The 26,880-nt window shown below is 41.7% G+C and overlaps 1 protein-coding gene across 8 annotated transcripts in view; it reads left to right on the top strand.

Annotated features, from left to right (window-relative positions):
- Positions 1–26,880, top strand: part of SATB1 (SATB homeobox 1) — a 100,790-nt gene that overhangs the window by 35,428 nt on the left and 38,482 nt on the right. For all 8 annotated transcript variants that reach the window (XM_088835403.1, XM_088835427.1, XM_088835423.1 and 5 more), the window contains 3 exons: positions 11,738–11,849; positions 14,789–15,243; positions 22,769–22,981. In XM_088835403.1, coding sequence (XP_088691529.1) covers positions 11,738–11,849; positions 14,789–15,243; positions 22,769–22,981 — 780 coding nt within the window. The remainder of the gene's footprint in view (positions 1–11,737; positions 11,850–14,788; positions 15,244–22,768; positions 22,982–26,880) is intronic.

Here is a 26,880-nt window from a genome sequence, read left to right as displayed (position 1 = left end):
AAACCCTCAATTCAGAATAATCAAAACCAACAGATACTATGTGCACCAGTTTTTTTCTTTTCTTTGGAAACTGCTTGATCGTAAGGTGCTCTGGTGTAAAAAAAAAAAACATTAGAGAGCCTTGAGCGTACAGGAGAGGGCTTGAGCCAGCCACGCGGCTCGATGCCAGTTGAAGTAAGGAGCGCTCTGGCTGTTGGGACTTTTAAATCTAGGCTTAAAAGTTAGTTGTTCTGTTTAGCATTTTTAAAATGGGCCTATTAGGAACTGTACGTGCTTCAGTTTTAATTTTAATTCACAGTGATTGTGAAGCACCCTGGGATCCTTGCAACAAAGGGCGCCCCAGAAATAGAAGATTGTTGAGTCCTAATATGCAGTGTTGTTATGGGTGCTGGTTCATTATGGACAGTGGAGGAGGCTGCAGAGCTGTACATCCTAGAGAAGGTGGCTGACTTGCTTTAAGAGTCTTTTCCCACCTCTTATTCTTACTCTAAAACTTCATCCTCCTTAATCATCATTTTTTTTCTTTCTCTTTTTCAAAAAAGCTATCCTCTTGTATGGCAATATTTTCCCATAAAATGCTAATCTAACTGGTTTTACTCAGAGAGGTTAAAGAGGCAAACCAGATGATGTGTTGAAAGTTAAGAATGATTAAAGCTTTAATTATTAGCACCATTTGCGATCACCTTCTTTAGACGACAAGACAGTATTTCCTCATTGGGTACCACCCAGACTGTTCTAGGCTTGTCCCCTTTTCCTGTTAATCCAGCGTGTATTCCTGTGCAATGAAAATACGGGGAGCTAACCAGAACAGGTATTAACTTTATGAAACGTCACAAGAAGTATTTCCCAAAATATATTGAATCTCTTCAGTTATATTAACGTAGAACAGAGTGTAATCTCATTTTCTTTTTATTTCTTAATGGAACTATCTTTGGAAGTGATATATTTCATCAGCAACTGCTCTTTGCCATCATATAATTAGCGCGCTAATAGCATTCGTTCCATAGGAGTTGAGAATGTGAGCTCTGTCATTACTGATCTGTAAATTCAGGCAAGTGACTCTCCATGCCTCAATATTTTCATCTATAAAGTAGCAAGATAATAGTACCAATTTTTCAGGACTCTTAGGAGAATTGCATGAGTTAATACTTGAAAAGCATTTAGAATAGCGCTCAGTTCTAAAGTACACTATAATGTTGCTTGTTTTCCTATGACGTGGGGTCTTGAGACTTGGAAATCACTCTGGTAGGTCCTACAGACTTTGTTGCTACATCGAAGATTTTGAGGCAAGCATTGTTTCTAATGGAAGCAACCAAGAACTTTTCATTTGTGAAAAAAATTAACGGGCTGTTTTATAACTCACGCTCGCCTTTAAGGAATGCTTTTAGCACCGTCCTGAGATCATTATAAAGTTCCGATGTGTCTTCACGTGTGAGTGGGGGAAGCTGTCCCACGGGGACTGTCCTCTGGGCATTAACCACCCTCACCCCTAACCCTAATCCAAGGCCCAAACCCCGCTTCATCCCCCTCCATGGTACTTCCCGCGTTTTCTGTGATTATAGGTAGACTGGATTTTCTGAAAGCACTACCATCAGTGGTCACAAAGGGACTTGGTTTTATCCATCGTCACACTCAGGAATCTGGCACACAGTAGGGTCTCAGGAATATTTGTGAAACTGAAACAACCTCATAGAGTTTTCATCACGTTTATTTTGTGAACCAATAAACTATGTCCATAGTTTTATTAGTAGTATTTTATTTGTAATCTTATCTATAATACCTTACTTTGCAAAATATTTTTTCCTATTACACTTTATTCTGATTTTTTAGTTTCCTTAATGTACTTCTGAATTTTCCTCTCAGAAAACCTACTGATATTCCAAGCTGCCCCATAGTTTTGCTTGTATTGCGGTGTTCTTGAATGTACGTACAAAAGTTGTATGTTTGTAAGCAGAAGAGTAATCCTGGGAGGTACACAGGACCCAGAGATCTGAAAAAATGCTACGAAAGACCTAATTATACGTCACTGATAAGAGCAGTTGTTAACAACTTACTTCTATGCACATTTAAAATGTTTCTTTTATAATTTCGTATTTCAGCCTGACTGATAGTTTTCATTTTGTCTCAGTCATCTCATATTTGAGATCTGCGTTTTTTTACTACTAGTCAATTTGTTTGTCTATTTCTCATATTGATGAAAGTATAAAGGAGGGAGTGTCAGTAGCAGAATCAAGTGACTTATATCCCAAGATGCCGGTGCTGCCAAAGTGGAAATGCTAACACTTGGTACCACCCTGTGTTAGCTCACAACATCCTTCCATCATCGGAGGCTCCAGAGTCCACCTTTGGCATTAGAGACTCCATTTAGGGCTATAAGCATGTAATGTGTAAAAAGTCAGCTGTGAGCGGGACTGGGATCACGGAATTCAGGGAGAGCTGCAGGTGGATAAGTGCTCAGCTGTTCCAGAGCAGGCCTCGGGGGGTGTTTGGTCCACCCTCAGGCAGGAGTACCGGCTTGTTGTAGAACTCATGCCCCTACTATGGACCTACAGGGCCCCTTATTTCATGACCAACAGTCTGTCCAGCACATTTTTACTGCTTCATCATAACTCCCAAAGAGGTGATTGCAGGATCTGGCATTTTCCTAAATGGTGAAGCTTTTTCATAATGTTGATAGAGATGATCTAGATTAATTTGATTTTCCTCTATGACCTCATCCAGAGGTGACATTGGTTTATTTTTCTTTAGTAGACATGGGAGATCTTGGCTAACAACTAATGGAACACAGAAACTGAGGCTATGATTTAGCCCTCACTTTCCTGTGAAATATTGGATCAGATCTAAGTCAGACCCGTGGGCCCTGCTCCCGAGGGTTTGTACAGACCCCGAAGTTCCAAGCCTCTTTGGGGGAGTCTGTATGTGGGAAGAGCTTCCATTGGTTTCATGAGACTCCCAAGGAAAGTTCTTGGCCTTTCCTGAAAGCTGAAAACCAGGCTTAACTTTTCTCCCCACTTTTTAGGCATTGTGGCTTAAAAAGCTAATAGCATTCATACAACAAAGCAAGAAATATAAAAATCTGTGAAGTGTTACAGAACTTAATTCTAGTATTTACTTTTGGAAAAATGGATTGCTCAAGCTAGTTTAGCTCTTGCTTTCACTGTGGGGCTTGAAGTTTTTCAAAATGCTGTATTTCGGACCTCTGGAATTTAATACAAATTGGGTATCTATTTCTAAGTACAGATTCAAGAAATTTTAATCATCACAGAGAATGGGAGATTTAACCACATAAGGGTCATCAGAGAAGAAGCAGGCATCCCAGGTGCTCAAGATTTAGAATCTTGGGAAATAATTTTCACTGTAAAATCAAATAAGACTCATTAGATTTTGATTTATCTAATGAAAAACGTGAAAATTCTATTTGGAGTAGCATAGTGTTCAATAATAGTATATTTTTAATAATCATGTTATTAAGTAAGATACCAAGGGACTTCAGCATTCCTCAAAAATAACTGTCGTTCTGCATTCCTGCACAGTGACGAGATGATATGTGTTGCATCATCTTCAGTTGCTGGAGAAGACCCTGTAAGACCTGTCTGGGAATACATAGAGGTCTCCTAGGGTCTCCAGGCTGTGAGAAGGGACCTTGCAGATTGTCTAGTCCATTTCCCTTCATCCTGCAGATGAACAAACCTAAGCCTCTAGGTGCAATTAATTTGACATACTACAAGCCCTTTTGTAATAATACAGTTTTTAACACATATTTTCTAATCTAAGCTCTTTGCCAACATATTCAATTCATTTGAGTAAGAAGGTTTGAGCACGGTAAGAAAGATCTAGATGGATACTTATACAAAAAGCATGGAGAATTTGGTCAAAAGATATATCTGGGCCTTATGTAAAATTACTTTAATTATGCGGAAAAGTCATGTGAACTGTGAACCAGCATTTCCTTTAAAAATTATGAATTGCCCGTTTAAATCATTAAGTAAATTTCCGTGCTTTGAAACAATAACATTTTCGTCTTCAGGAGCTGCAGTAAAGGACTGAAACAGTTGCGCGGGTTCTCGCGATGCTTCCTTTTGTATTCCTCTGGAGCTTTGGGCCCCGTTTCTGGTTTTAGCAGCATACAAGGGTGACTTTGTGTGAAGGGGCCACTTTCAGGCACCAGGATTGATCAAGATGACAAGAGCCGTAACTGTGACACTTGGAGCTTAAGTCAAATTTAGAAGTGATTAATCTCTTCTCTGGAGAAGGACATGGTCAGCCCACTCCAGTGTTCTTGCCTGGAGAATCCCAGGGATGGGGGAGCCTGGTGGGCTGCCATCTATGGGGTCGCACAGGGTCGGCCATGATTGAAGTGACTTAGCAGCAGCAGCAGTCTCTTCGCAAATCAAGATGCCGGCCATGCCCCAGTTGTATCTCCCAAGAGCATAGCTTAGAAAGCAGAAGAGGATCCAGAGGGAAGGATTTGGGGGAACATCGGAGAAGGAAATGGCAACCCACTCCACTGTTCTTGCCTGGAGAATCCCAGGGACGGGGGAGCCTGGTGGGCTGCCGTCTATGGGGTCGCACAGAGTCGGACACGACTGAAGTGACTTAGCAGCAGCAGCAGCAAGCTAATATCACAAACCAAATAGGACTCTTAGAAACCCTGCCGTTTGCTTCCCAAGAACTGCAGCCCAGTCCAGACCTCGACTTCTCCTCCCCCAACAGCAGACGGGGCCTACCTGAGTGTTTTTCAGCAGATTCACCCCACGGCCCTGTCTCCTGCAATGCCTTTTAGAGCTTGTTCGTAGTGTTTGATGTCCTTTGGGATGAACAGAAAATCCCGCTGACTGAGAATCCCCGTGAAAACAGTGTTTGAGTACGGAGTTGATGTCATTAGCTCTGAAGTTCAAGTTTGACCTTTTAAGTCTTCCACACACCTCGGAAAGCCTGCTGTGAAAATGCAGGCTGCAGGCAGACCTGGAGCATGCAGAGGGCCGTCCGGGCCTGTGACGTTGCACGCTTCTCAGAAATGAAAAGGTGAGGGGAAAGAGGGCCAGCAGTTTGACAGACTGTTCAGTAAATGCTCATTTTATTGAAAATTATACAAAGGTGCTTAATGTCTGTGTGCCATTAATACAATACATAAAAAGGTCACCGTCAAGATTAGTGTTCTAGGCCTGAAAATTAACTGCGGAGCTTCCTAAAGCCTTGCTCTGCGTTACCTGAGAAGTTAAAGGTTTCTGTATATACATTTTACACGCACAGACATTTATTTCAGAAAACAATTATTTTAGACTTTATGCACAAGACATTAGCAGTGATGTACTTTCATTTAAGACGTGGATGGACCAGATATATATTACCGACAAGGTAAGAACCATGAACAATAGCCTTACAGAATTAAACCTGTGCAAGATGAGTTCCCTTGCTGTCTCTAGAGTATTGCGATTCAAAACATACATTCCTTTCTACAGAAGAAGATATTCAGATTCCTTAGTTGAAATTAATTAGCATTCAGAAACCAGATAGCATGTTTTTGGGTATTCATGAGATCTCTGTTTGAAAAAAAATGTTTTTAACTTGTAGAAATGTGTCGCAACACACAGATGGGAAGAAAGAGGGAAAAAAATCTCTTTAGCAAGCACTGAGTGTAAAAGGAATATTACATTTTGCACGCTCCTGATTGCTCTGTGTAAACAGTTTTTGACATCTGTCTTTATAGTTTTCGAGGAGAGGAAGACTTTGTTAAAAGAATCATTTTTATACAGCAGTCCCCATTTCAGTCTTGCTTTACCTGTATTATGAAAGCAGATGGTCTGCATGTCTTTTGAATATTTATAACTATCAAAAACAATCTCTTGCTATTCACCCTTAGGCTTATGAGATGTCAGGACTGTTCTGGTTGAAAAAAAATCATCTTGGGTGTTTACAGAAAGAGGATTACATTAAGCTGAAATGACTATACATTTTCCAGTTTAATATTTGTCCATCAGCTGTTTAATCGTATTTAGATAATTGTGTAAATAAGATGTTGTAGCTTTTGCCCTCTCTGCTGATGGAGCCTGGAAGCTTTAAATGTGGGGGACCCACCGTTTTGTAGAGGCTCTGGCTGCCTCCTCCCACCTCGGTTACACCATCCTCAAGTCTTTAGTAAGTTTTGATCATGATATCACAGTCCTGTTTAAAAAAAAAAAAAAAATTGTGCAGGGGAACCCTGGCTGGAGCTCACATGAATGCTAGGGAGCCACTGGCTTCCGGTACAGACCGGAGTTGGTTGTATTCTAATATGCAGGTTTAGGGTCCAGCCCGCCAGTTACCCGTTAGCTCTGTCATGACATTCTCTTTCCAGTGAGTATGGTATTTTGGAAAACTTTTGGTATAGTGGGGGTTAAGTGTTTCTTTGACTGGAAGCTGAGCAATCACAGATAACAGATTTTGCTGTGGTTGGTTGATTTGGCAGAAAAGCATGAACAGTTCTGGTTTAAATGATTGAATAACCTGATTAGCATTGTTTGGGGCTGGGTTTTTTCGTTGTTGTTAAAGGCACAACAAAGCAACTTTAAGGGTAATCAGATCCCTGTCTTTCCCCAGTTGGTGAACCTTTTTCTTTTTTTCCAGAAGGTCTCACCTCTTCCCAAACCTCTTCCCTTGACTATCAGGTGACCAAGGAGAAAAAGAAAGCTTCTCTTCCTTTGGTTTCTAAATGTGTTATAAATACATACCCCAGTGTATGTCCTATTCTAGCAGGGCGTTGAGAAGATAGAATATTTTGGAAACATGTGTGACCTCCACCAATTCCTTGTGGGTTTGGGGGTTGCTTTTTGTTTTTCAAATTCAGAGACCAGCAGTCTTTGAGAGCAAAGGTTTATAATGTTCTAACCATATCGAAGCCAGGCGGTAGAAAAATTCCACCCTTACCTTTTCACAATTAGAAAGGTTATAAATAATGTATTTGGCTGAAAAGGAAGCTCAGCCTGTGGCAGATGGTATCATTCTAGAGAACCCGGGTTTCTGTGAAGATGGCATTCTTTCAGATCGGAACTCGAGCAGACTCGCAGAAAGAGCCGGAGCTCCTCATGGAGCGCAGACATGTGCTTTGTGGATCTTAGAAAAGCTTACAACTTGGCTCCTAGGATGAGAATATTGTGTCACACTGGGGTTAGGAGACCCACAGCCAATTTCTGCCGACTCCCAAACTGTATTTCCTGACACTGGAAGCCAGAGCCTCTTCCTGGGTCTGTGTAGTGTTTGAACTTGGGATTTAAACCAAAGGAGTTTGATCAGCCTGGTTATTTTCGTCTCTGAACATGGATGCTTTATGCAGGCTGGCCACCAAATGGGACTTGCCAGGCAAGTCACATACAGATCTTTGTGAAAGAGACGGGGAGAGGGGGATCTCTCCTATCGATTGGTATAGGCGATCTGGGAGAAGGCAAGCCCCAAAGCTCTGTGAGTTCCGAGACATCTGTGTGGATGTAGCTTTGAAAGCCTGGGGCAGGATCTCTTGCAAATTCAAGAGCCAACAGTTCCAAGAGCTCTGGGTGGGAGCTGGATAACCAGAAGTGATGGATTGAAAAAATTCCTCTGATAATGAAGCTGCCATAACCTTTGACCTTTAAGAAAACAGGATGGCTTTCTGGTAGCCTATAGAGATGACTCATGTCGGTGACCTTTTATTGATCCCCATCGATGTGCCCAGCCCTGTGATGGGTCCAGGCTATACGGAGATAAGCCCTGAGGCTCACTGTCTAGCAGGAAAGAAACAGCTTGACGAGACCATCATGGTGCCCGAGAAAGGCGTGCTTGGGCTGTCAGGAAGGACCTTGCAGCAGTTCCCACTGAAGTTAGCTCCTAGGAGAGCAGCTGGAGCTGGAACTGGGAGAGGGCATGGAGCTGGCGTGTCAGAGGAGCGCTGTGTGCCTTCCTGGTGTCGTCTGCCACGTGGTGCCTGCTGGCCAGCTTCAGATGGAGCCACCAGATCGGACACTGAGACGATTCCAGTGGAAATGCCCTTTTCCGCTGAGGTTTTCACTGGTTCCCCTTGATCCGACTGGTCATTGGATCATTAATTTGTGTCTTGTGTGTTCTTCATAAGAAAATTCTCTGACTTAAAAATGCTTCGTTTGAAAATTGTATCTAAGACTTGAGTTATTTAAAGCATAGTCTTTGGACTGATCTGAAATGTGATCATATAATAAAAGCCAATGCGAAGGGAGGCGGAGGGTTGTCATAGTAATTAACTTCTCTTAGCTCCGCTCTCAGTGTGTTCCAGGTCTGTGGTAATTGTGCCGTATTCGTTATTTTACTTATTGTCTGTCCAAGTACCTCTTCAGGATCTTTTTCCAATGACCTAGTCCAGCGGTAGCCACATAGAAGGAGTTCCGTAGTTATTTGAAGAATGAATTAATGGGTCCTCAGAACAGCCCCATGAGGTGGTTTCTGCCATCATTCCCATGAGTATAGGGATGGAACTAGTCATTGATTAATCAGCCAAGGTCGCCATGCCAGCGTGCAGCCCACCTTGGCCTTGCATGTGGGTTTGGTTGATTCTGCTTCATCAAATGAACATGTGACGAGTGAGAGTCGCTCAGTCGTGTCCGACTGTTTGCGACCCCACAGGCTATACAGTCCACGGGATTCTCCAGGCCAGAATACTGGAGTGGGTGGCCTTTCCCTTCTCCAGGGGATCGTCCCAACCCAGGGATCAAACCCAGGTCTCCTGCATTGCAGGCAGATTCTTTACCAGCTGAACATGTACTGTGTATATAATTTGTGCCAGACATTTGGGCTGGAGAGAAATACAGAGCCCCAGACCTGTATGGACCTCCAAGTCAGTGAGTCATTTTTTTAGTTAGTAATCTTTTTGAATCAGGATCTCCTTGTGAATGAAGAAGCATCCCAAGCCTTTCTCCTTAGAAACATGGGTCTTTCTCTACGTGCCCCCTTTTCTGCCTCACCCTGTAGGAAAATATCATCATCTTGACTCTGCTCTTTGTATTATCAAAGCAGTAGGTATTTATGTCCAAATTTGAAATACACAGCAAAATGTGATCTTTCAAATACCACATGCCTCACAATTTTCTGAGGTCTCTCTTCCCTACCTTGGAACTCATAGACCTAGTCAGATGCCATGGCTAAGCTTTCAACAGAGACTTTACCACGAGGAAAAAAAAAAGTCTCATGTAGTGGCTGACTGAGCAATCTCGCTGTACAGATCACTGCATATTGTTCCAAGAAAAATAGAGGTGACCCCAAGTTACCTGAATTATGGGCTATTTCCCAGCCCCCTAAAAGCACAGAAAGAGAATCTAGAAAGTTGCTCTGGTCCGCTTCATAACCTGTGGATTAGCCTTTTGATTTATGTCTCGCTTGGGCTAATATTTACATTAATCAGAGTTTCCCTAAGCACGCATCACTTGACGGAGTAGAAGGCATCCAGAAAGTCACTTAAGGACAGCGCATATCAATTTAGGGTTAAACGAGGGCAGGGGGAAGCTTTGATGATTACGCACATATGGATGTTATTTTCCACACATGGATAATAATGAACTGCATAGCACTGTTTCAGATGGGCTCTACTTTTATTAGAATATTCCAGATTTTTTTTCTTTTTCCCCACACATTATATATTTCCCCCCCCCCAATATATTTTCCTCTGTGGGTCTACTGAATCACATTAAATTGAAATGATCTGTTTACATGTCTCTTATTAATTGAAGGTAAACTTCTTGTGGCCAAAGGCTGTGTCTTAACCACCTTCTTTTCTTTAGTACCAGCCAGTCACACAGTAGGTGTGCAGCCCAGAGCAAATCTCATACACAGAACTATCGGCAAAGTCAAGTAGCCTGGACTTGTTTGTTAAAAACCTCAGCAAAATTTCAGTATTTCATGCCTTTCTAAAAATTAAGAATAAGCTACATGCAAAATTTGCATGTACTATATTACCTTAACGTTTAAGAATCTCCCAGCATGTCTAAGTTGAAGAGTAATAATTTTTTAAAAATTGGACCAAAGTAGCAGAACATGGGCTCTCGCCCATTTGCAGAATCACTGTGATCCATCAGCCACCTCCATAGTTTTATTATCGTTGACTTTATTGATCCATCATTAACAATAGAGTAAGTGTGATTGAAGCTGATGGATTGTTAACTGGATCAGGCAGATTTCTGGCAACCTTGCTAAGTATCTTTTTGTACCCTGGACTGAGGGGCACTCTTAGTCTGAATTAATGGCAGAGTATCATGAGCACATTAAGAATGTCTTTTTAGAGAAATAAAATGTGAAAATGACTATCAGGTGGAAAGTGTCAAAAAAATGTCATTGTGGCTCTTAGGATAGCCGTGTTTTACATCGATAATGTAACTCCAGCTTATCCTTCACTGCAAGTTCTTCAAAGATCGCCTAAATTTACGTGTTACAAGAATGAGTACATGTTACGAAATTAGTACTGATGAGAGGGGTCAGGAGAATCAGTGATAACCGAAAGGGCTCTGCATTAGAAGTAGCTTAAAGAAGGTGATGGTGTAAAAGATACTTTTGTTCCCAAACTGGATTTTCTGGCTGTGTCCCACCTCCCAAGCAATCGCCTTCTGTACATTGTTTGTCATAGACCAACTGAAGTCTGAAAGGTAAGTTCTCATGTTTCTCCATATAGGAGAAGAGATTGCTGCTGCAGAGTCTAATTATTCCTACGACTCAATGGAGAAATTAATTTAGCCACTACTAGAGAACATGAGCGTTGTGGATCAAGTCACTGAAATGACCAGGACCAAAATGGGCAGGGAATAAAATACTTTTCCATGTTGAAAATGAGTTTAAAAAAGAAATAGAAAAAATATACCCAGTAATACATCAAAATCATCGTCTTTCTTCATTTTTCTAGAAATGTTAAACAGTTGATTCTATTTTCCAAGCTTTTCGTTAGACGCAGGATTAAGATAAGTGACAAAATAGGTTGTTTTCTTTTTTTGTGGTATCATTGAGAAACAATCCACCATGAAATGCATATATTAAAAATGTCACATTTAGTTTGAAATTCAGAACCCAAATTCTGTATGAAGCTAGCAATAAGATGGCAGCATGCTTTTATTTCTTCTGATAGAAGTTCTTTGTGAATAGTTTGTTTCTTCTTAAATGTGGTCAGTCAGCCTTGGAACAGTGTTAACCTGCAGCTGAAACCCAAATACTATGAGTAAACAGTGTAAGGGGTGTTTCCCAAGCTTTAATGTGCACACAACCCTCCTGGGGATCTGATTAAAATGTAGATACTGATTGCCCTGGCCTAGCTTAGGGCCCAACCTTCTGCATTTCTAATGAGTTTCCAGATGACGTGGGTCCCTGGGCCATCCTGGGACTTGCAAGGATGGAGATTTAGGCACCAGACCACAAAGTGGCATTTGTTTATGAACTGCGATCAGAAAGTCATCTCCAGATATGTGGATTTATTGGGATGGGTGGACAGTTGTCAGCCCAGGAATAGATGACACTTCCCATACATGCTGGAGCAAGGTCTGTGGGTGTGATCGCTTTGTAGCAGTCTCGGTGGGCATCAGCTTTCCACTGAAATAAGCGTTTGATAATATACTTAATGACTTTGAAGAAGTCGCGGCTTTAGGCTAAAGTGTGAAGCAAAAACGCATCGGTCCTCCGGGGATTTAAAAAGAAAAACGAGTTTGCACGATTGAAATCATGACCGTGTTCTGTCTTGTGCCACTGTGTATGACAACTGTTCTCCCCCCTCTCCGTGCAGAGCATGATCTCCTCCATTGTGAACAGCACTTACTATGCAAATGTCTCAGCAGCAAAATGTCAAGAATTTGGAAGGTGGTACAAACATTTCAAGAAGACAAAAGACATGATGGGTAAGCAGAACGCCGTCGCAGCGGTGTCTCCGTTCCGCCGCGCGCCGTTCGGGGCTTTCTCCAAGTCACGTGTGCAGCCAGGCCTTGTGATTGCCCAGTTAGAGATCGATTTAGACTGTTTCTTGGAGGGTGGGGAGTGGGTCTGAGTATAATGAGATAATTAAATTCAATAAATGTTTGTGTTTAAATCAACCCAACTGACTTGGTTGTCAGACATGCAGGAGATGGAGGCGAGGGGGGTGAGCTGTCATTTTTTTTAACATCTCAGTGAAGGCCTAACCAGGCCTGGAATAGCTAACAGTGGCTGTGGGTTCTCAGAGAGAAGTCATGCTTTCATGGGTTTTTTTTTTTTTTTCTTGGTTTTATTGGAGAAGAACAGACAATGCCAGATTTTACACCGAATGTTTAAAGACGTTAAATTGTGTTTCTGGCCTCCGAAGTGGAGACCAGGTGGTGATTGGAGCTGTTGTCTGCAGTCCCCTTGATGGGGGCTTTGGGTGGGTCTGCTGCTTTCTGGACCACCCATCACCCAAGAACCATTGCATCATTCTTCAACTCTACACACCAGGCCTTGGATCTTAACATGTAACTCTAGGTCAATACTTGTTGCTCAGGGAACACATTAAAATTACCTGCAGTGTGAAGTGACAGATAAAAGTTGTGTGTCGTGCCTGCGCATTTAGATTGTGACGGTTTTCGCCTGTTGAGTCTGTTAGTGTTAGTAGAAGCAAATGCTGTGATTAAGGTTAATGTTTTAATTTCTATTAACGTTTTTGTTCACATACTTGTCCCTTCCAAATAAATGTTTTAAAATAATATAGGAGTGAGATGTTTAATCTGCACAGCATTATGTCATGTTTTCAGTCTATCTGTTTACTTCTATTACTTGATTTAATAAAACAGCAATAATAACTTCTCCTTAAGATTTTAAGAGTCAGGAGAACCTGAATTTTGAGCCTGTTTTAGCTTTTAATATTTGAAGCAAAATCATCCATCTACCAAAACAGATTCTTTGCCTTTTATAGCTTTGAGCTGTAATGAAGACAGTACATCATTTTTTGGAATAATTGCTTGAATTACTGTTCCCTGTGAACAGCCCACTTGGGCTGATAACACTGGTAGAAATGGAAGTTTCTTCTCCAGTTCTTAGTTATATTTTGCATATATCAGTGATTATAGTGATATGATAAGTTCCTCTAAATATAAAGCCGAAATATTTAGTAAAAAGAGAAATGACGATTAAAATCAACCGAGTGTCCACACACGGGAGGTATGGTGTACTATTTTTTTATTTATTGGCTGCACCACACGGCTTGGGGGTCGAACCTAGACCCACAGCCGTGACAGTGTGGAGCCCTAACCACTGGGCCCCCAGGGGGTCCCCATGGCGCTGTTTAGGACTTGCTTACCTACCATCCTCAGCTCTCAGTTCGAGAGCATCAGAGCTGTCTCCTCCTTGTGGCCGCAAAGCATTTGACTCCCTTCCTGCTCACTCTCAGCCAGTCCGCATGAGGTATCTAGCCAAGGGAGAAGCATTCATCCCGGGTGGGTGATAAGACATTGCACCATGGTGACAACATCACCTTGTACTGGGATGACTCCCCACCTCTCCCTTGAAAGACTGTCATTAGCGTCTGGTGATGGCCATAGCTTCTTCCAGAAACATTTGGATCTTTGCAACACCGGGTGTACTGGCTTGCAGTGCGATAAACCGGTTGCTTCATTCTAAGCAGTGATTGCAGCCCCCAGTGCCGCCTAACTTGAGAGTCATAATTCAGTGACACGGCACATGTAAGATACTCGGCCCAGGGTTCAGTCTGAACCTGGTTATCTTTACTTATCGTTGTGACCCCTTTTATTGATTACTTTCTTAAACTCACAACTGGTTTGAAATTGAACATAAATAACATTTAGATCGTTTTTCCTTCAAACCTTTTTCTTGAAGTGGTAACAGTTTATATATGTGTGAAGTAACGAGAAAGTCTCTCAGTTGTGTCTGACTCTCTGCATATAGTCCATGGAATTCTCCAGGCCAGAACACTGGAGTGGGTAACCTTTCCCTCCTTCAGGGGATCTTCCCAACCCAGGGGTAGAACCCAGGTCTCCCACATTACAGGTGGATTCTTTACCAGCTGAGCCACCAGGCAGTCTTATATATGTATTTCCAAGTAGTTTTTCATTGTAAATATATAGGGCTTCCCAGGTAGCACAGTGGTAAAGAATCTACCTCCCAATGCAGGAGACACAAGAGACTGAGTTTTAATCCCTGGGTCAGAAAGATCCCCTGGGGAAGGAAATGGCAAATCACTCCAGTATTCTTGCTTGGAAAATGCCGTAGACAGAGAGAGGAGCCAGGCGGGCTACAGGCCATGGGGTCACATAATATATTTGGATATTTCTTTTTTTCTGCAATTGCATATGCTGTTTTGTTAGCTTCACTCTTTCTAGTCGCCACTAAGCAACTAGGGTTTTTCTAGAAGTTTGTTTTTGATGGGCATCTATACCACCTGGCTTATGGAATCTTAGTTCCCTGACCAGGGATTGAACCCAGGCCCTCGGCAGTGAAAGCACCAGTTCCTAACTACTAGACCCCTAGAAGCTGTTTCAAAATAAACATTGCTTTTATAAGGCTTTGTGGGATCAGAAGTAATAGTGAATAATAATTTGACGCCGAAACCAGTCACGTAGAATGTGACAATAATTGACTTCGGGCCTTAAAGCTAAACCACATCACAACATTAGAAAGTGTTTTTCTGTTGGTGGCTGGGTGCAGAAAAGAAAGGTAAGCTCACTGCCGCATGGGTTCTGTCCTGAGATGTGCTTGGTTTCGTTGGACCTTCAGCGCGCCCCATGCCTCTCCATGCTTAGGGAACGCTCAGAGCTCCTCCGCAGTGCGGAGCCTCGTTGGCTAACGTGGTCTTCCCTCTCGCCCGCTGCAGTGGAAATGGATAGTCTGTCGGAGCTGTCCCAGCAGGGCGCCAACCACGTCAGCTTTGGCCAGCAGCCCGCCCCAGGGAGCACGGCGGAGCAGCCGCCCTCGCCGGCCCAGCTGTCCCACGGCAGCCAGCCCTCCGTGCGGACGCCGCTGCCCAACCTGCACCCCGGGCTGGTGTCGACGCCCATCAGCCCTCAGCTGGTCAACCAGCAGCTGGTGATGGCCCAGCTGCTGAACCAGCAGTACGCCGTGAACAGACTTCTCGCCCAGCAGTCCTTAAACCAGCAGTACTTGAACCACCCTCCCCCCGTCAGTAGGTCTATGAATAAACCTTTGGAGCAGCAGGTGTCCACCAACACAGAGGTGTCTTCCGAAATCTACCAGTGGGTGCGTGATGAACTGAAACGGGCAGGAATCTCCCAGGCAGTATTTGCACGTGTGGCTTTTAACAGAACTCAGGTCAGTCTTGTTCGTTTGAACATGGTTCTTCTCTGCCTTGCTCGTCCTTCTTTCTTCCTGGCTGTGTTAACCTTTATTCTTCTGCTCTGTACAGTATGAACATTTTCTCCTGCTCTCCACGTGATCCTATCGTCTGTTCCTGGGGGTGCCTCCATTTAAGCGCTTCTCTCCTTAGCATCAACCTCTCCTACCAGGAGAAGGCAGTGTACAGGTGGATCCTGAATCAAAGGCCTTGAGAAAGCAAATGTCAAAAATGTTTCAAGTTGATATTACCTATGCTTTTACCTAACGAAACATAGAGTGTTCGTAGGCGAGAGAGAAAGGTTTCAGGACTCGGTCAAGGCCACTGGCAGGACTCCAGGCTTCTAGCCGACTAGCTTCCTTTCCTAGACCAGGGATCAGCCAGACCTTTTCTGTAATATGCCATACAGTAAAGATTTTAGGTTTTGAGGGCATAGTGGCCATAGAAGTGAATGCGTGGATGTGGGTGTGGTGTTTCAGTGAAACTGTTCATGAACAGGCACTGGAGTAGGGAGACTTGCCCTTGGAAGCCTGGTTTGAGGCTTCCCACTGAGTTCTGCATACACCCCTGTGTTCACTCCCTTGTCCTCCTGGGCAAATTCCTGTGAAGATACTATCACACCGGGGAGGATATTCAGCAGGACCTGAAGAGGGTGATCCAGGGGAAGGCCTAAGATAAACACTTTTTAAAACCCCTAAACAAAGAGTGAATGAGAGGATTTTTTTTTTCTTTTTTTGGCAATTAGTGCAATATATATGGTGTTTATTTCTGGCCCAGGCACCCACAGACACACACACACCAAAAAATAACCCAGAACGTGTCACTCTGATTATCAGTGAGGACATGATGTCTTTTAACTTTCTTGTTTTGCCACTGTTATTTCTTTTGTCAGTTTTTTTTTTTTAAGCCTGACTCATACTTTCCTTTCATATTTAAGTTATTTTGTTTATTACATGATTATAAGAATAAAATCCTGGTACAAAAATATCTAGTATTAATTCCTTGCTGGCAGAGTTTCCATACCTAGGAGAATCCCAGCTGTGACTTATTTTTGGCTTGCCTTCACTGGATTGAAAGTTAGGAGGCCTTACAAAACCTTTAACTCAGTGTTTGTTTTGGGGTTCTTTAACTTTTTTTGTACGTCATCTGTCTGTGTTTAAAGGGATGGTTCGAAAGTTTTTTCTCAGGTTGCAAAATTGTAAGCGTTTGCCTAGTTTTATATCTTTAACTTGAAAGTGTATTCATTATTAGCTGGTACATTTAATCTGACACCCCTTTTCAGTTGGAGGGTCATTATTTTAGAAAAATAAAGTGATCAGACGAAAGAATCAAGTCAGCCTTCTCGATCCTCCCGTTCCTGGTGGCGGTGTTACTTTTGTAAACAGCAGTTACCTACCAGCAGTTCTCGGTCCTGGGCAGAAACCAGGCAGGTGTCTGCATAAAAGTTCAGTAAGATGCTTGTTGGACTGAACTGGAGGCCCACAAAGACAGCATTGACGTGAACACAGGGGACTCACAGATTCACTGGTGAGCATTTTGGAAGTTGAGCCAATTGTTATTTCTTAAAGGACCGAGGAGAGTGTGTTTTATATGGTGAAGGGTGTCCAGCTAAAGGACAGAAGGGTTAGGTCACTCCCATCGGGGCATGTTTTTTGTCTTTGGGGCTCTCGTGTCCCAGGCATCACCCTGGAGAGTGACCATTTGTTGTTCTTGGGTTTTCACGTGGACAGATTCCATAGATATCAGTAGGATTTGTTACTTGGGAAAAAGGCAGAGTTCTCCCTTTTTTATACCTTATCAGTCTCTCCCAAAAGATAGTTATTTCTGTGGTTAGCATCAAAAACAATGACGATGTTTTTGAGGGAGAGAGGGGAATGAAGTCTGGGTACAGTTTGATGTCCATCTCTTTATTAATAATAGCCAGTTGGGAAACAGTCATTACTGAAAACTTGTCTGGAGCCCCCAGTGACAGAGGGGTTTGGTTTTAAACCTTTATATTGGTGATTGGGACTCCTCTGTGGAAGTGGATGTTGGCCATGTTTGTAGCTGTCTGATTTCAATGAGAGTAATTTTTTGTAGTATTGAAGGATCCACTTTTGGGGAATTCGCTTTAGAGCATGCAAGCACGCATGTCTTTTTGGTGGTCATCCTGAAATGCCACGCTCACGCAGGCGCACACGCTCAGCTGCATTTGTTTTAATGATTGTACATCCGTATGTGCGCATGTAGTGTGTTTACTTCAAAGTGGATGCATTTCGGTAGAAGCAGGTGCAGCGTGAGAGTGTATGGTGTGCCGGTGGAGGGCAGAAATACACATGCTGATGCGTAGAGCAGGAGCTCTGCGGAGTGAACCACGCACACGCTTGCGTGCGCTCATTACAATGTGCAGCTCCAGCTCCAGGTTTTAAAGAAATTAATGTAAAATATGTACATACAAATGCAGACTTCTGTGATGTGATCGGATAAAGACGCTGGACCCCTATAAACAGTACATGAAAACATTCATATAATAGATAATGGTATTGTGAGCTGAGACTGTTTCAGCCATTGACAGACAGCTCTGTACAACTCTCAAATCCTGGATCTCTTGTTTTACCTCTTCTTTGGAGAATTTTCTCATCATATTAATTGGGTCTCCTAATTTAAAATCTGTCCCTCTCTTAAGATGTTCATGTATCACTTTTTTTAAAATGTCTAAAAACAAAAATTATTTAAAAAGTCTACCTTTTCTGAAAGTTTGTGATTAAACTGATATGATTTCTTGTTTTGAGGACTTCTCTGCCTTCTGAATTGAGGGGCATGTGCTCTTTAATTGCTGCTGAAGATACCAACTCTTAGCATATGCCTCCTTGATGTCTTTTTAATGGAAACCCACGGCTAAAATTAATTGCTGAAGCTTCTAGACTTATACATTTCAATTCACTTCTCTGTATTATTGCTATTTAAAGGTCATTATAGAAGAAAATATATTCTTTAGTGCCTCCCCCTTTTTAAAAAATTTAACCCAGAGTTAACTCTGATCCCATCGAGTGGCTTTTTTTCTAACCCCCCTCTGCTTGTCTTTGGCACACTTTGTTTTCCAGTAAAATAAAGAATGAAGATGGATTATTCAAAACTGATAACAGTAATGGACCATCATGTAATGTTTTATTGAATTTGAGTCCTGTAAATTATGTGGTAGAGAGAAATTTGCCTGCTTAAGTATAACAGAAATTGCTACTGTGTTCCTATAATTCTTCACAGTGTAATTTAAGAAAAGTCCAGTCTCCATATCACTGTTGAATAAAAGGTAAAAAGGTGCTGCTTCCCTATCGTGACAGCTCTGGTTTGGCCTCCTGAATGGCAGAGATAAATGTGTCTGCTTATAACTCGCTTGGCCTGAGTCCAGGGGAGTAGGTGGACCTTGAAAGTAGTCTTTCACCTGGGCACATGATTAAAAATTCACCAAACAGCAAAGGCAGGTAGCCCTGAAGAATATGCTACATGTTTTATTTTTGGGAGGCGATTTCATCAAATCATATTTTTCTTCTGAGGGCTTTGAAGTTCCACGAAGCTGATAAAAATCTATTTGAATCAGTGATTATGTTCAAAGAGGAGACAAACAGGAGGCCAGACAGGCCTTTGTTCAGATTGGCAGTCTCTTTCGCTTATCTGCTGTTTTCAAGAATTCATAATTAGCTTTTGGAAGTACTGATAGTATTTATTGAAGGTTTTTCTTTCTTTTCCAATTACTAATGAATTTTACTTGTAAACTCTGGAATATAAAAAAGGTTTAGGAATTCATCAGCAAGTTCACTCTTTAATTGAAAACATTAGAATTCTCACAACTGTCGTGGAATGACGACGCAGAATAATTTCACGTTTTCACGTACGGAGCACACGCTGGATGATCTGACGACACAAAGTACAGCGAAAAGCAGCTTCTCATTTCCCCTGAAAGTGATATCCATTGTATAACTGGTAATGCACTGTGTAACATACACAATCCAGGTTCTTTTTGGAAACACGAATGACTGATGATTTTAATTTTGTTCAGCAGATTTTTTCAGCACCTGTAGGGCACAATATTGACTTATTTTAGTCAGCGATGGTCAGCATGTTGTATTTTTAGCATGAAGAAGAGTTTTGATAAGAGATCTTTCTTACTGTCCACCATGGGGGATTACTACAAACGAACTTGACCCAATGTGACAATCTGAGCTAGATTTTCAACCCTGAGAAACAGGAAACAAGGCCGTACACATCTTGAAATCATAAACGCAGCTGCTCAAGTCACAGCAGCCTGAACAGGACCAGAACGTATGTTCCCAAATCGTAATTCTCATGGCACTCATTTTGCGTCCAGAATTTTCTCAAGTGACGTCATTTTTTGAAAGTAATTAACACATTCTAATCAAAACATTTTCTAATAATATTTTCAAGCGTTTCCACCAGGGGGCACTCCCCTCATGGAAAGCCTGGGCCAAAAAACAGAAGAGAAAAAAACCCCTGAAGGTTTTGTAGAACACCTGAGACTGTCTCCACGGGCTGCTTTCAAGCTCTTGGGGTCTCCCAGGATTTGAGATCTCAGTCTAGACCTTCCAGCACATCCCAGCAGAAGACCCGTACTTGTTCCTGTTAGAATAATTAAGTGAAAATAAAACGCTTTGCCCCGGAAACACTTTGTCTGCTCCAGGGGGACATCATGCCAACCTCAAAGTGTGGTTAGAGGCATTTCTGATTCCTCTCCCAGATGACCCACTGTTACTGAGGGGTTGTGCAGGAATGCCTCAGTTTCGTGGTAGCAAGACTTGCTGTCCTTAGGTATTTTTTCATGTGTTGGTTTTCTCACCATGGTTCTCTAGTGGAAAGAAATAATGTTTTGCTGAGATCTCTGAATATCTAATTTCAAATTTCCCAAATACAGTAACAGCCTAAATGTTTATGGGATCTCTCTTGATATGAAATTATTTATTGAACTATCGTTGATTTATGATGTCACGTTAGTTCAGATGTGCAGCAGTGATGCAGTTTTTACATATGTGTGTGTGCACGCACATACATTTATGTGTATATTCGGTTTCAGACTCTTTTCCCTTATTATTAATACTGAGTATCGTTCCCTGTGCTGTGCACTGGGTCCTTGCTTACATGTGTGTTTATATTGTTTATATAGGTGTTATTTACATATGGCAGTGTGTGTGTGTATTAATCCATCTCCTTCCTCTTTGCTAACCATAAGTTTGTTTTCTAAGTCCGTGAGTCTGTTTCTGTTCTGTGAGTGAGTTTGTCTGTGTCACACTTTAGACCCCACGTGTAAGCAGTATTATGCAGTGTTAGCTTTGTCTGACTTCACTTACTATGATAATTTCTAGGTCCATCCATGCTGCCACAAAATTTTTTAAATTACTGAACAGTTACTGCATATAAACATCTTACAAAGTGCCACAAACCTGTTCACTGAAGGCTTACTTTGAGTAAATTAATAATTCCCATTAGAATTTTCCCGTGGGGAGCATAACTTGTTCTTCAGTTTCTGTCACCTGTTTGTAATTTTTTCCTTTTATGCTCCAAATACACATAATCCATTTAGTAAATATTTTTCAAACATGTGGCAGGCATTGTTCTGGGATAATATTAAAGGGTATTAGATTATTCTACTTGAGGAATTTATAACATTGTATTTATGTGTACTATACGTTAATATCTTTTTCCCTATGGTTAAGATAGACTGCTTTGCCAAGTATGTCTTTTAATATCTTTAAAAATTTTTATCCCCATTTGGTGGGCAGGATTGGAGAACAGGGGCTTTTTTTTTTTTTTTTTTAATTTTTTTTTAACACCTATTTTAAAGATTGTTTCTGAGACCTGCATTTTTTGGTTTCAACATGACGTATCAAAATCCCAGTCAATCTAATTAGTTGGCCTTGTGCAGATTAAATAGCTGGGTGATTGACTGCCTGTTTGACTAGATTTTAGTTAAATTGACTGGATGTTTTGCTTTTGTGTAAACATGGTTGCAACATTACCTGTCAGCATCGTGAATGAAAGGACACATGCCCTTCCTCCTTCGCGCGCCTTTCTTAGGGTGAAGCTGGCTTCCCTTGTGTGGACCCAGCGACAGACCAGACTGAACTCCGGAGCCCTCTGAGCCTGCTGGGGGCTCTTTTTAGCATTAGTCTACAGATCGGTTTTTAAAGTGGGCACCGCTTTTGTATTGCACGTTCCCAACTGTTGTCTTGAGGCAGTAGGCCACAGTATCCCTGAGGAATTGGGAGCAAAACCAGGTTTGTGCTTCTAGGAAAACCATGAGAAAACCCCAGTGTTTAACCCCGGGGCTTGGTTGTTTTGACACTTTACCTCCCTGTCCCAAGTGTACCCCATCGTCATTTTTTCAGGGTTATCAGAAAGTGAAATTTGCAAATTATAAAGAGGTCTTGACACCACTTTATCCTGAGCCATATTGTGATGGACTGAACTGTAGAAAGCAAACATGACTTGGCATTCCATGCATTATTTCATGTAGAAGATTGAAGAGGTGACGGCTACTCAGCCCTCACCAAATGGGCAGGAAATGTTTCCAGTTCTCGCATTTCATATAATCCCTTAAAGGGAATTGTGGAAAACCACCCATTTAAAAAAAAAAAAATTCCAGAAATTAAAGTAGGTGACAGTGCTCTGTTATTTGGGAGTAACACCCGAAAGGAATTCACTAATAATGGTTTGTGCATTTCTTTTAGCACTAATACAAATATTCCTCAAGAAATGGGATTATTACAGAATTTGATAATTTTTTTTTCATGGCGTACTACGATGGTATTTTGCAGTGTGGAAAAGGGGTTATGTATCTCATGTAAAGGGTGGTTTGTGAAGTTCAGAATTTCAGCCTGTTCCTGGGTGGTGTACAGCAGGCTTGGGGGTTGTCAGGATAGTCTCCTTAAGAGGTAAATAGAATCACTTGTCATTGACTCCAGTAGTCTGAAAGCCAAGAAATAACGTGAAATTATCACCTGTGAAAACCTTACGTCCATCTTAGATGAGGGCTTAGTGATACTCTTTCCTGGTATGTTACGATTCATTTTCGAGTCTTTTCTTTGTAAACGCTGCTTTCTCGAAATGGCTTTGTATCTTTACATATCGGGCTGTTGGCACTCCACTGCCTTTGTGTAGGCAGCTTGAGAACTGTGCAGTTCAGTGCTGTTGTATTAGGAGCATTTCATGTATTCCTGACTCGCCTCAACCCTCCCTCTGTGAAAGATTTCATGGCAAGTTAAGCTACTCAAAAGAAGGAGACCAATTAGGCAGTTGCAGTTTATGTTATGTGTAAAGCAGACGCTTAATAAAATTAAGAACACAATCGAGGCTCTCTTCTCCACCACTTCAGTTGTAAATAATATATTCCTATGTAGAATTGATGCTTCTGACTGTTCATTTTCCGAGCAGAGTGGAGGCGGAAGGGCAGGCGCCCCCACGGACGGGCAGAGCCCCGGGACCTGCTCACCCTGCGGCCTTCATTCCCCACAGGGCTTGCTTTCAGAAATCCTCCGAAAGGAAGAGGATCCCAAGACTGCGTCCCAGTCTTTGCTGGTAAACCTTCGGGCTATGCAGAATTTCTTGCAGTTACCGGAAGCTGAGAGAGACCGAATTTACCAGGATGAAAGGGAGAGGAGCCTGAATGCGGCCTCGGCGATGGGTCCTGCCCCACTGATAAGCACACCGCCCAGCCGCCCTCCCCAGGTGAGGCTCATTTTCCTCCTCATTCTTTGCTGCTTTTGGTTTTTGCTTTAAAAAAAAAAAGGCTAAGGAAGACTCTCAAGAAAAGAGAAAGATAGATGCTTAGGGAGATTTTTTTAAGGAGCAGTAATTCATAGTTGCTTGAGGAGAATTTAGCCTGAACTCAGTAACTCTGGTTTAAAAACAATAAGCTCCTAATTAGATGGGAAAAATCACTTTGCGTTGCTTCATTTTGGGGGTGAAAAGTGACCTTTAAATGGGATATTTGGCCCTACTACTATTAGGTAAAAAAGTGTTTTAAACTCAATAGGAAAATGTAACGAAGTCCATTTTATCCCTAGCAGTTTTAGAACCACCATGTGAATAGTAAATAAATAAAAATAAATAATTCCATTTGTATTTATGCTTTCCAATATGAACTGCAGCTGGTACCAATTACACATCATCTCGTTTGTAATCTTTCATAATTAAGTTTAATACAATCCTTAAAAGCAGCTTTAAATGGACTGATAAGGAATTCCATCCATATTCATAGAAATGGGCACATTCTCTATTTTCCACATTTTTGCACTTTTTAGAAAAGTCACCTTCCTTGATTATTTTTTAAATCAAGTTTAAAAGGTGGCCTTATAACTATTTTAAAAATTCAAGAAGTTAATTTCAGCACAAACTGTTAGATATAAGCATGAGAATGGATTAGACTTAAAATCTTCAAGGAAGTGTATTTCTTACACATTTAATTTGTGTTTTGTGCAGTTCTTAAAAATAAGGTCAGCTAAAATGACAAAAAGTGAATATGGAATACTAATTTAAAGTACTTATGTAACATAATGTCATAATGAAATTATCTCTTAATGTTCATTTCATCCATAGTAAAAAATAGCCATTCATTTCCAAGTATAGAAAGAAAGTTCATTCAACACTAGAGATGAAACTGCCACAGAAACTCCATAAATGAGAAATAGACATAATATACAGCCACTTGTGGAGGGTCTTAAGCGGCACATTGTGATGTTCTGAAATGACTGCTTTTTAGAAACGTCACGAAAGTCCATTTTCTGTATTTTATTCAATGAAAATCAGTTTGGTCCTGATGTCTGTAGGAGCAGAGTAAGGAAGGCGTTGCTGTAATTGTGAGTAGGAAAGACACATATCTCCAGCAGAAAAGAATGGCTCCCGTGTGCATTCATACATAACCGTCTCCTGCATATACACGTGTTGAATCTGATCTGTCAAGGCTTCTGTAAAATACTCCTTACAGATAAGAACGAGGAACTCTTTATATACATATATGACATCTGTAAGGTTGATAAAACAAAAACTACCGTCCTTTGGACTTGACTGAACACTCAGTTCGTTGTGTTCAGAGTTAATTTGCGTACCGTCGTTAATTTCGCTGCCACAGCCGTCATTGGAAGGCCTCTGGGCAGAGTGATTGTACTTATCACTTAATCTGCAATACTAGCCAAAGAAGGACTTATTGAAGACCAGTGTGAATTTAATTGTTGAGTTTCTTTCTTCTTCTTTAAATTTGTTCAAATATTTGGCTTAATAGTTCCCTAATATAGCTTTTGTTTTCTAGGGTTTTAATGCTTTTATTTGCTTTTCAAATGTGAGTCTGCTCTCCTTATTCATCAACTGTTTTGTTTAGCCAAAGTAACATTAATTCTTAATTGTGATACTTATTTTGGTATACTAGTAAGATACTCAGGCTACTTTCCTATATGTATATCTAAAGACTATCTCTGATGACAAGTCGGGTTAGAAAATATAATTTATTTTGGCCTGAATTACTGATGAACTGGTTGAGCCACCCTCAGCTGATGTGTTAGTTCTCAAGAGGAGTTGCGACTAGGCCTTTTAGCCTGGATATTTAGCCAATGGTGAATGTACTTGGATACAGGAGATTCTTAATGAAGATCTTTCAAAGAAAAAAGTTTTTCTTTGCACAATAGTATTGTCCATTTAACAGAAGTCTGAAATGATACTGATATGTGTAAATGATTTTATTTCACTGCTTCATATAAATCTTCAAGGTGTCTTGTGTGCTTCATTGGATGGACCTCATCGAGCATCCCTTTTCATTCCCTAATTTTATCATACCAGACTTCACAGCCAGTTTGTTCACCTTTTACCCTTTGGCAGTGATGCAGTGAATTAAACTTGGGGGAAATTTTAATGTATTATCAGTGTAAAATGAGTACTTTGGATTTAGAGAAACAGGGAATAGAGCAGGTGAATTAGTGCTGTCTTAGAGCAGCTGAAATGCCGTGCTTACCCTGGAACCAGTACCACGTGTAAGGTTTTCAAATGCTCATTTACAAATGACTAAAATGGGGGGAAAGGATGAAACCACAAACCAGAAAAGGACGGCAGAATTTTGTCTCTTTACATTTTGTATTTTGCCAGAGAGGAATCTGTATGAAATCACAGTGCATTTCTTATACCCCAAGTGAAGGTACTCGAAAGCTGTTTTGAGACAAGTCTTTGGCTTGCATTGGACCCAGACAGGCCTTGTTTCTAAAGAACTGCCTATTGCAGGCAGAAGTCCCTTGTGGCTCACCAGAGACCCAGGGCACCTGATGCTTGGAGAATGGAGCCTCTTCCAGCTCTTTCCCTGGGGAATGTAGATCATACAGGGGATGATTGGAAGTTCCTGGGTTGTACCAGACCGAGGACCTAACCCATGGAGGTGCTCGGATTCTGATCGTCTGCAGGAAGGGGCTTCCCCCGGCCCCAGGCTTTACCCTCAGGAGAGCCTCCCCCGCGGAAGGCGTGACCATCCTGCAGAGGCTCTTGGCTCTCCTTGCCTTGGTAAGATGGCCCTGTGCACCCCAGTCCGTCAGACTATGGAGAGGTAGCCACGCCAGGAGCTTTGTTAAAAGTATATTTTCACAGTGTATGTGTTCTAATTCAAGAAATGCAGATACTCTGGGACTTCCGTGGCAGTCCAGTGGTTAAGACTTGTCCTTCTGATGCATAGGGTTCAGATTTGATCCCTGGTCTGGGAGCTAAGACGATCTTGCTTGCCTTGTGGTCAAAAAAAGCGAAGCATGAAACAGAAGCGATACTGTAACATGTTCAGTGAAGACTTTAAAAGTGGTCCACATCCCCCCCCCCGCCCCCGCAAAAAAAAAAGAATATCTGATTCACGATTTTCTGAGCACCTTCATGGACATGAATCCCTGGAATTCTCATACCAGCCTTCTGGTGGGAGAGGCCTGAGAAAAGTCAAAGGCTTAGTGCTCAAGTCCACTAGGCAGTCTGCTGCTCTTTCCCTCCCTCAGGCTACGTCCTGACAACACAGACAGTTCAGAAAGGAGAAAATGAAACTGGGAGACTCTGTTTGTCAGAGCGGATGAGAATCCGTGTTGCCAGCTAAGAAACGGGAACACATTTGAGAACGTTGTCCTGATGAAGTGCGTTGACCGTTTGATGGAGGATCTGCTTTGGAAGACGCTGGGCAGTGGGCATTTCTGAGATTGTAGAGGAAAGAACCACTGTGATAGAAGGGATATCTGGGAGACACCAGTCCCACCAGTCCCTGATCTGAGAGGCTTCTTTTCTATCACTTGGCAAATGTTTTAGATGAGTTTACAAAATGAATTTTATTAGTAGTAATTAACTATTACTTTCTGGGAGTTGCCTCTTCCACCAAACATAGCCATTTTAAGTTGGTGGTTTCTGTTTAGATGTCCACTTACTATGGATTTATTTGTGTGTTTTAAGATATGTGACGTTTGAAGTTAAATTAGCATTTGCTGTCTTCCTGAGGACTGTTCAAAAGCCTATAATTATCAAGTTTTAACTTCTACGTGAATTATATAACTATTTTTCCATTTTTTTTTAACATCTCTCTGTGGAATTCTTTGGTTTCTTCTGAAGTAAGATGTGATATTTTA

Source organism: Moschus berezovskii, chromosome 1 (genome assembly GCF_049115385.1).
Source record: "Moschus berezovskii isolate FMDL1 chromosome 1, NW_MosBer_1.0, whole genome shotgun sequence".
NCBI lineage: Eukaryota > Metazoa > Chordata > Mammalia > Artiodactyla > Moschidae > Moschus > Moschus berezovskii.
The sequence above is the reverse complement of the archived record's forward strand: the minus strand, read 5'-3'. Positions and strand labels throughout refer to the sequence as shown.